Here is a 10,469-nt window from a genome sequence, read left to right as displayed (position 1 = left end):
TAGTCCTACACTGTTCAGACCTGGCTCCTAGTCTCTCATTCTCCATGGAGCTCTCTCTGACTATTCTAATTCCCATGGCCTTTACTGTCTTCACACTCGTCTCATCTAGTCTGTGCAGAACGGTTTAGTCCTTTATTTTACATTGGTTTTATTTTTTTCATGAGAGAGAATTTTGTCTTTCTACGTCCACGTTTATCTAAGGGGGAAGGTATGGGATATGCATGGTACCTATCCTTGTATAAATTGAGGATTTTTTAACTTAACAGTTTTTAGGATAAAATTAAGTACTTTATAGCATGTCAGTAATTTCTGATTGAAAACACTGACATAATAAAGCTTTTATTCTAAATGTATTTGAAGCAATTAAATGTAAAATTGAGAGCATTTAATCTGACAGAGGAGAAGTGTTCAATCAAATGCTTGTTTTTTCCCCCTCACTGTGGAAAAACAGTCTAAATTTGCCTTTCTTCATTTTGCAGCCAGTACTGAGATTAGTTTACCAATTATAAAGCTCCGGGGACAGCTTTTCTTTTTTCTTTTTTTTTTTTTTTTTTTTACCTTTTTTAAAGTTTGTTTGTTTGTGAATTTATTTATTTATGTAATTACTACACCCATTGTGGGGCTTGAACTCATGACCCCGAGGTCAAGAGTCGCATGTTCTTCCCACTGAGCCAGCCAGGTGCCCCTGGGGACAGTTTTTTCTTATATGCCATACCACGTAGCCTTAATGTATTCATCAGAGTACTTGCTAAAGTTGTGTAACACAAACAGTTGCTAAGATAATGTAAACATGAAATGATTTGGGAATGTTGATTTAGCAAGAGTCCATTATTTCCACGTCAGTGGCTTTACCTTGCCTCTGATGGTCCTGTAAATATTTATTACTCAGTCTAGGAGGTACTGTTTTGCACTGTAGTCCATGAGATTGTCCACTGAGTAGTATAGAGTTCAGGAAGTAAGTTAAAATTATAAGTGGAGTGGTCGGGGGTGGGAGGGATGGGGTGGTTGGGTGATAGACATTGGGGAGGGTATGTGCTATGGTGAGCGCTGTGAATTGTGCAAGACTGTTGAATCACAGATCTGTACTTCTGAAACAAATAACGCAACATATTTTAAGAAAAAAGAAAAAAAAGAAGATAGCAGGAGAGGAAGAATGAAGGGGAGTAAGTCAGAGGGGGAGACGAACCAGGAGAGATGATGGACTCTGAAAAACAAACTGAGGGTTCTAGAGGGGAGGAGGGTAAGGGGATGGGTTAGCCTGGTGATGGGTATTAAAGAGGGCATATTCTGCATGGAGCACTGGGTGTTATGAACAAACAATGAATCATGGAACACTACACCAAAACAAATGATGTAATATATGGTGATTAACATAATAATAAAAAAACTAATTAGAAAAGAAAAAAAATTATAAGTGGAAAAAGTACTGTTAGCTAGTGGAATTGGTAAAAGTTTTTTGAAGTACTGAGGATGTATTCTTATTCTGGGCCTCATGCTCCCCATTTGCTGCCCCTTTCAGTGGCATGAAGAACAATTTCAATATAACTTGTATAAGAGACCACTTTCATTGGCCTGCCATCTGCCTAAAATATCAAATATTTTTAGAACATAACATACAGCAACAATAATAATGCTAATTGCAGACAGAATTTGGTGTGTGCCACTTACCCTTCTTTTTTTTTTTTTTAAAGATTTTGTTTATTTATTTGAGAGAGAATGAGAGATAGAGAGCACAAGAGGGAAGAGGGTCAGAGGGAGAAGCAGACTCCCTGCTGAGTAGGGAGCCCGATGTGGGACTCGATCCCGGGACTTCAGGATCATGACCTGAGCCGAAGGCAGCCGCTTAACCAACTGAGCCACCCAGGCGCCCTGCCACATAACCCTTCTAAATAGTGTATGTACGGGGGCGCCTGGGTGGCTCAGTTGTTAAGTGTCTGCCTTCGGCTCAGGTCATGATCCCAGGGTCCCGGGATCAAGTAAGTCCTGCATCGGGCTCTCTGCTCCGCGGGAAGCCTGCTTCTCCCTCTCCCACTCTCCCTGCTAGTGTTCCCTCTCTCGCTGTCTCTCTCTCTCTCTCTCTCTGTCAAATAAATAGAATCTTTAAAAAATAAAAGTAGAAAAAAGTAGTTCATGTATATTTCCTAAATTCATCTTCCCCACATCCCAGTGTGGTAGATACTTTTATTATCTTCATTTTACAGAGAAGAAACTGAGACACAGAAATTTTAAGTAATTTGTTTCAGGTCACACAGCTAATACCCAGTGAGTTGGGATTCAGACCCCAGGCATTGTGGTTCCTACGAAGATAATGCCTCTCATACTATTCCATGAAATATCTAGTTGTCACTGAAAGCAACATGTTAACTTTTATAATCCCTGGAATAGCCATGGTCATTCACATATGTGAATATTTAAAATTATAATTGATGTGGTGCTTAGAATACAAAAATGGAAATGTTTACCATAAGGTAATTTCCTATCTTTCCCCCTTTGACAAATATATAAATTTGTAGGTTTAGCTGATTAAATATAATTTAAAAACATTAAAAATATTACATTTTAGTAACTGGAGAAGTCAGCAAACTTTTTTGTAAGGGGATTGTAAATATTTTATTTTAAGATTTTATTTATTTGAGAGAGAGAAGGGACAGTGGGGGAAGGGCAGAGGAAGAGAGAGAGAGAGAAGCGGACTCCCTGTAAATATTTTAGGCTTCGTAGGCCATAGGTCTCTGTTGCAGCAGTTCAACTCTGCTGTAGCCATAAATGAGTATGGAGAGGAGATTGTGGCTGTACCCAATAAAATTTTATTTACAAAGACAGCTGATGATGGTTTTATACTAGATTGCCAGTAGTTAAAATTATTTCTTTTTTTTCTTTCTTAGTTGCAAGAAGCACAAGATGGACATGCAGAGGCTGTAAGATGTATTGAAACGTTGAAAGATCACGTGCAAAAGTACAATTTAAAGCAGCACAGAAAATAACTTGAGTATTTCTAAAGCAGATAAGCAGTGTAGTATGAGAAAGATATCAGTTACGATAATAAGTACATCATTGTGAAGCTGGATAAAAGTTTCAGCTTTGCACTATTTTGAAATGCATAAATTTTGCATATTATCTTTAAGTTTTGCACATTAACTACAAAACACAACCAGAAAAATGGCACAATTGCCAAATCTTCTACTTTTTAAATTTTTAAGAATTTATGTAAGACCTTCAGATGTTTTAGAAATTATACGGTACTTTTAAAATTTGTGTGTGAGAGTAATTTTAAAAATATTCATTTTAGGCTTGAAGTTGAAAATGACAAGTTAAAAGTTACAGTCAAAAAACAAGCGGGCAAAATTGAACAACTTCAGGAAAACCTGTTAAGTACAAGTTCGGTAAGTCAGTCTCTTAATTTCTGTCCTACTGAAAAGGACTTTTTATTTCTCTATAGTAGTATATAAGACTGTTTTGTATAATACGAAAATTCTCACGGATAAAAATGTTTATTGTATTCATATTGCTCCTTGCTACTGGTAGTATCATTCCTCTTCATAGATGAAGTTGACTGAATTCATAAAGTAATACTTTTTATAGTAAGACTGTAATAAAAAAGATTGTGGTAGTCTAAGATAAGCAATATTTTATACATACCACATTTTATTTATCTGTCAGTGGACAATTGAGTTTTTCCACCTTTTGGCTATTGTTTAGTAATGCCGCTGTGAATATTGGTATATAAACGTCTGAGTCCCTACTAATATTTTTCAGTATGTTTAAAAATTCCCAAACTTTGAGTAATAATTTGATGTTGAATTCTGACTTTCTCTTGTCATCTAAACCCTTCAGTGAGATTTGAGAATGGATTACTTTAATGACAGTTTGTTGTGATTTATAATTATAAATTTGTAATTTGTTGTCTTCATCAAGAATGACTACTAGGTCATTATGCAAACATTTTTCTCAAAGGAATATATTTTTCTCTTTGTTGGATTTTGAAAAGGAAAAGAGATGCCAGTGAAAAAGTGGAAACGACTGATCAATCAGGGCCTTATATAGTAACATAGTGCTCCTAGCATTCACTGCAAGTTCAGGAACTAATTTTTTTTCTCATTCATTTGAGTTAATCAGCCTTTCAGAGATTTAACAATCCAATCTCAGAAAAAATTAATGTGCAATCCAGGATTCCAACTTATTGATATGTAGTGAAAACTATATAACTATTTACCAAGCAGCACCGGATTATCATGCCATTTATACCCTCCTTCATAGGAGAGGCTACCAATGATTTAAGATGAGAAGACTGCATTGTGAGTCCTAATTTGGAACAATGAGGTAGATGCACCTACCACTAGTTTCTTTTAGTCACAAAAGCTGCATACTTGCAAATTTCATTATACAGCTCTACCTATCAGGAGAACGAGCACATTCTGTTGACTGGTCCTTTTTGTGGCCAAAGAAACATTGAAAATTATTTTTTTTCTAGATGTCATATAAATTAGTCACATTGTATTACTGTACTTTTCATTGAGCAAGTAACGTGACAATATGTGAATGAGAATGCCAGGAGTTGTCCCCCTACGGTGTCGTATAGAAATCTATGAAGGAAGGTATCAAATCTTGTAAAGTTTGTAAGAATATCCGTAGATATTCTGTAGATGCCAATGGAAATGAATTAGAGTTATGACATAAAATTATTAGCCACTTTAAGGTCTGCCCTGTGAAACAAAAACTTAGCTTTCAACCAACTCAGTCCATAGTCCTCACATCTCTAGAAGGATTTTATCTCATGAATCCCTAGGGCAGAGACTACCTGGGTTAAGATATTGGATGGACATAGTTTTGAGGTGAAGAATCTGGATTGGGAAGAAGAGATAGCTCTAGGCTGACTTAAGCTTCCAAACAATATCGTCAAGTATGTGTCTGAAAAGAACTTCAGAAGAAGACTTCCATAAGATCAAATCTCTATGGAATAGGAAATTATTCAAAAGAAAACAAAGGCAAACCATTGATAGTCTGACCCTTGTGAGAGACATTTGCATCAGAAAAGAAAAGCAAGACAGAGTATGGTGGTCACCATCCTAAGGGGAAGGGTGCCCCCTGTGATTATAAAATAATACACTCAAAGTAATACCAAAAAGAGTCAACAGAAAAGGTACAAGATTAGCTGTCTAGGGGTACCTGGGTGGCTCAGTCAGTTAAGCGCCTGCTTTCGGCTCAGACCATGATCTCAGGGTCCTGAGATGGAGCCCTGCTCAGCTGGGAGTCCGCTTCTCCCTCTCCCTCTGCTCCTTCCCCTATTCAGCACTCTCTACTTCAAAGAAAAAAATTTTAAAAACTTAAAAAAATTTAGCTGTCTATAAAGGTAATCCACATCAGGTAATGGTTTTTGAGTGTGTGGTTGAGAATATTGTCTGTGACGAACTAGAAGGAAGATCGGAAAGTAGAGATGACCTCAGTAAAGGGGCCAAGGCTGGAAATGTAGATTAGAGAATCTGGTTTTGAAGCCTTGAGACTGAACCACCTGTGAGAGGATTTGATACGAGGAATAGCAAGGGTCAGGGACTAACAGCGGCTGCTGTCATTTAGAAATAAAATGGGATTAGAAGAGCAGAGGGAGGGTATGGTCATTATTTTCAGCTGTTGCTGAGAAGTACAGCAGGATAAAGACTTTAAAAAAAAGATCCTTGATGACCCTCAAAATTTTTTAGTGGAATTCCAGGATTGAAACTCAGATTTTAGTGTAAAAGAAGACAATAAGTGTTGGAAAGATGAATCTGTGGATGAGATGACACATTAAAGAATGTTCAAGTCCCGTGAAAGGGGAGGAGCAGGATGATAGAAAAAGCTGCCAGAGTTAAGCAAAAGTTTTTGTGTAATATCGAGAAGACTTAAACTTTGTTTAAAGAGAAAGGTAGTTAATAGAAAAGAAGAAATTGAAACCTTGCAGAGATGCTTGAAATGCTTGCAGAGAATGAGGGTATCTCATTCTAAAGTCAGACGATCACCAAAACTGTAATGGGGCCTGCATAGGAATTTTTCGGAGATGATCTTAAAAATGTATGATCTCACAAAACCCAGGGTATCTTAAGCTATGGATGAAAATGTTTCTAGGGCATCTTTAGAAACTAAAATGTAAATATAACCACTTTTTAAAAATTTTCATTAACCCTTAGTATTAATATGGGTAAGAACCTCTGTATTTAACAAGTAAATTTTGGCCATTTAAATTCTAGTAAAAATAATGATGAAAATGTAAAATCAGTTGAAGCTGTTTTTAGGAAAGGTCCTTATATTTGAAATTTATATTTATTGGCATCAGGCTTATAAAACTGCATTATATAAAACTTAAAATTATAAATTTTAAACTACATTATATAAATTTAAAATTATAAATTTATAAAATTTATAAAATGTAGTTTATGAGCCTTTCTAAACACGTTATTCCTCATGAATTCATGAGAAATAATATTTTATGATAGAAGAATGAGTATCTAGATTTTTAAATATAATTTTCTTTAAAAATTTTTTTCAAAGTCTGATGATGAACAGGGACAGTGTTAAGATGAGGGAAGGGTTAAGAGACTTTCTACTATGAGATGACTTACAGTTATTTTATGGAGGAAAGATCTGAAACAATCCTAGAAAAATAAAAGTATAAATGTGTGGCCAAGAGAACAATAGCAGAGATCTGTTTTAGTAACTACTAGTGGTTTTAATTTTGTTCTTAATTTTCTGAGTTATTTGAGGTTCCACATTCCAAGACTACTTCGAGTATAGATAACATTTTGTTGAAAATGAATTTATTTTAAAATTTGGGCACCTGGCTGGCTCTGTCAGTAGAGCGTGTGGCTCTTGATCTTGGGGGTTGTGAGTTCAAGCCCCGTGTTGGGTGTAGAGACTTAAAAATAAAATCTTTAAAAAAAAATTTGGTCATAGTTTTGCATTAGACTATTTTCACTCTACTTCCAAACGGTATTATTTTATTCATGCAGGTTGATGATCTTACAGCGAAACTGGAAACTGCATCTTCAAAATGTCTATACCTGGATGCAAAAAACCAGCTTCTTACCCAGGAGTTATCATCTATGAAGGAAATGCAGAAGAAATATGAAAAACTAGAGAAGAATAAAAAGAAGTTGAAACAACAAGTAGTACACCTCAGAAGTCATTTAGAACTCAGTATGGTAGAATACAGTAAAATAGAACAATATAAATGGGAGCTTGAAGAAAGAATAAGATTGGACATAACAGAAAAATTAAAAGAAGCCAGTCTGTTTTTACAGGTTAATTTACTGATCTGTAGTATGCTTTAATCATTTCACTGCAAGTTACATTTTGGTTATATGCATTGTATAATTTTCCTCTACTTCCTTGATAGCCATTTGGTAAATTTGAAGGAACATTTGTTCCTTCTCTTTAAAAATTTCACTTTTCATCATTATTCTCACTAAATTGATTTTTCAGAATGATTCACAGTAGAGAATCATTTTATTTTTTAAGACCAGTTGGTATAAAACAAGACTATTGACAGGAAAAGAAAAAATGGTGTTTTAAAAATTTTAACCATGGGGTGCCTGGGTGGCTCAGTTGGTTGAGCAGCTCAGGCTCGTGAAATCAAGCCCAGCATGGAGCCTGCTGGGAAAAAAAAGATGGTACCATACTTGGATTATTTTTTTTTTAAGATGTTTATTTATTTATTTATTTATCTGGAAAGCACGGGTGAGAGGATGCACAGAGGGAGAGAGAGAATCCCAGGCAGACTCCATGCTGAGTACGACACAGGGCTTTAATCTCAGGACCCTGAGATCACGATTGAGCAGAAACCCAGAGTCCGGCGCTCAACCGACTAAGCCAGCCAGGCACCCCCTGTATTTGGATTATTCTTAAGTTGTATTGTTCACTTTTTAAAGTTTTTAAAGGATTCTCTTATTCTCTGAATTATCAGATTGCATGAGTTCTAATATAAGAATGATTGAACTTTATCATTCAGATTTAATTCAGTTGACATTGATGAGAAATATTTTACACTTCAGCTTTTTTTTCACATTTAAAATTGCTCTCTGAATCATTGACTCAAAACTAAAGGAAAGAAATATACTGTATTTACCCAGTTTTAAAACTATGCTTTTAATTTGCTTTAGACAGAAGTAGCATCTCAGGAAAGGTTAGGACAGTTAAGAGAAACTAATAATGCTTCAATAAGAAGTCAAATGGAACTCCGAATTAAAGAATTGGAATTTGAACTATCCAGAATGAAAAGTTCTCGAGAAGATTTTAATAAACCAGAATTGGAAAAATACAAGCAACTCTACGTAGAAGAATTAAAAGTTCGAACGTCATTGACAAATGAACTGAACAAGTAAGTTGAAACAGAATCACAGAAAATAGATTTAGCTTGTTAATTTGCCTCTAAAGCATAATTTTTATGGAGCCAGGTTCATGAGATGAGTAAGATAGTTTAATTTTGGAAAACGATGTTTGTAAAAGAACTTACCTTTGAAATGTTAGTCCAAGACAGTTTGCCTCTCTCCTCCTTTTTTCGGTTTTACATGATTTTATTTTTTTCCCCTTAATATTTTCAGTTAATCTGATCTCCTAGTCTTTAAGCTAATTGTTAGAAGCTTTATAATTTAGACAGCGTGTTATTATAAAATTGTTTGTCAGAATTGCCCTGAATAGCAATGAGTTTCTTAATATTAGTGAGTTTATTTTTGGAAGAGTACATCTTTAACCCAAACTGCACATCCTGACAGCTTGGTAAACTTACTTTTTTGATTGTGATTTTTGTTATTATTACCAAATAGAGGGTGCTTTGAAACAAACTGTTCTTTATATAGTTTTTCTACCTTACATAAAGGTATACATGTGAAATACAAGATTCACCTAGGGGTGAAAGGCAGCATAATTCCCAAAGTGGCTAAAAATAGCACCATGGTGGACATGAGGAGGGGCTGGGGAAAGACAGAACGGGTAGATGCCACCTCCAGTACCCTGGTAACTGTGTTATAACCTAATTGCCTCCGGAGCTGTTTTCTGTCTTTCTGATCACAACTCTGCCATCTAGCAGTTGTTGGTCTAAATTATTCCTCAGTGTCAAATGCTCAATTTCTCTGAGATAATGAGTGAAATGTACAAGAGTGGTGAAAGCCAATACTTGAAAATGTCTTTGAGGGATGGTTTATTTTTATTTTTATTTCAAAGATTTTATGTATTTATTTGACAGAGAGCAAGCGAGTGAGCTCAAGCAGGGGGAGCGGCAGGAAGAGGTTGAGGGAAAAGCAGGGGCTCGATTCCAGGACTCTGGGGTCATGACCTGAGCGGAAGGCAGATGGTTCACTGACCGAGCACCCAGCCCCCCGGGATGGTTTTATATTTTTGTATCTCTAAACTGGTTTACTAAATATAAGTATATGTAATGGCATGCTGCTTTACTAAATATAAGTATGTGTCATGGCATCCTCAGAACCTTGTAAGTACAGCCATTCCAGAAGGCAGCATGTATTACCTGTTAAGCATTGTGCATCACTAATAGCCATTTCTCTCCCTCCTTAATTTGAATTACTTGTTAGTTAGGAATCTCTAGAAATATATGTACTTCTTTAGAACAATTTTAAACCTATCATTATATATTGTAGGTCTGCTCTGTCACATTTTCAGTGTTAAAACACCCTTTAATGGCACATTCTGTTTACTATTATGGAAACTTTCAAAAAATGCAAGTCATTTAGGAATGATGTGGGGAGAAATGAAATACTAAGCGCTGTGTTTTGTAGTCTTAACAGGACTAATGAGAAGCTGGCAGAGAGCAGTACCAGACTTCTGGTGGAGAAACAGCAAAAACAGTCTTTGATTAATACTATTACTATGAGGCCTGTCCTAGACTTGCCTTCTGTTAGAAATATTAATAATAGTTCACTGCTCAATAGAAATGTTGGTCCAAGAGAAAACCTAGTGATTCTTACCCCACGCTCACGGCCTACAAATAATGGCATTGAGACTTTCTTGACCAAGGTTAGTTATGTTATCTTTTTTTCTTGGGTTTCAGATTTCTGATAGAATTTTTGTTTTTAATTTGGTGAAATTCTAAGACTACTTTCAGGGATCATTTCTATAGTTTGTTAATTTGGTGAAATTCTAAGACTGTACTTTCAGGGATCATTTCTATAGTTTGTTAATTTGGTGAAATTCTGAGTTGTTTGACTAATGCACACTAAGTGAAAGTCATAATTATATGTGCTAATAAAGAAATGAGACAGAAATTTTATGATATTTTTTTAGTTCCTGGAGCTCTTACTTTCAAGAGATACCTATTATTAGCTTTATTTAATAAATATAACTAAACTGACATATTTTATTATTTTTTTAAAGATTTATTTATTTAATTTTATTTTTTGAAGATTTTATTTATTTATTTGACAGAGAGAGACACAGCGAGAGAGGGAACACAAACAGGGGCAGTGGGAGAGGGAGAAGCAGGCTTCCCT

General features: G+C 35.5%; 1 protein-coding gene across 4 annotated transcripts; it reads left to right on the top strand.

The window, feature by feature from the left end:
- Window positions 1-1,930: 1,930 nt before the first annotated feature.
- Window positions 1,931-10,456, top strand: LOC112818790 (ankyrin repeat domain-containing protein 26-like). 4 transcript variants are annotated; one of them, XM_073890602.1, is made up of 5 exons: window positions 1,935-2,953; window positions 3,287-3,380; window positions 6,978-7,268; window positions 8,127-8,344; window positions 9,768-10,456. In XM_073890602.1, the coding sequence occupies exons 3-5, from the start codon at window positions 7,071-7,073 to the stop codon at window positions 10,036-10,038; spliced, it is 687 nt and encodes a 228-aa protein (XP_073746703.1). In that variant the 5' UTR covers window positions 1,935-2,953; window positions 3,287-3,380; window positions 6,978-7,070; the 3' UTR covers window positions 10,039-10,456. The 4 variants fall into 4 exon arrangements, with proteins under 4 accessions (XP_073746705.1, XP_073746704.1, XP_073746703.1 ...); XM_073890604.1 differs by having other exon boundaries at window positions 1,931-3,380; window positions 9,209-9,910; XM_073890603.1 differs by having other exon boundaries at window positions 1,934-3,384.
- The last annotated feature ends 13 nt before the right edge of the window (window positions 10,457-10,469 follow it).

The sequence above is a fragment of the Callorhinus ursinus genome, unplaced genomic scaffold (assembly GCF_003265705.2).
Source record: "Callorhinus ursinus isolate GAN/ISIS: 27379988/994484 unplaced genomic scaffold, GSC_fseal_2.0 scaffold1152, whole genome shotgun sequence".
NCBI classification, from domain to species: domain Eukaryota; kingdom Metazoa; phylum Chordata; class Mammalia; order Carnivora; family Otariidae; genus Callorhinus; species Callorhinus ursinus.
Note: the sequence above shows the minus strand (reverse complement) of the source record. Positions and strands in the feature narration are given on the sequence as shown.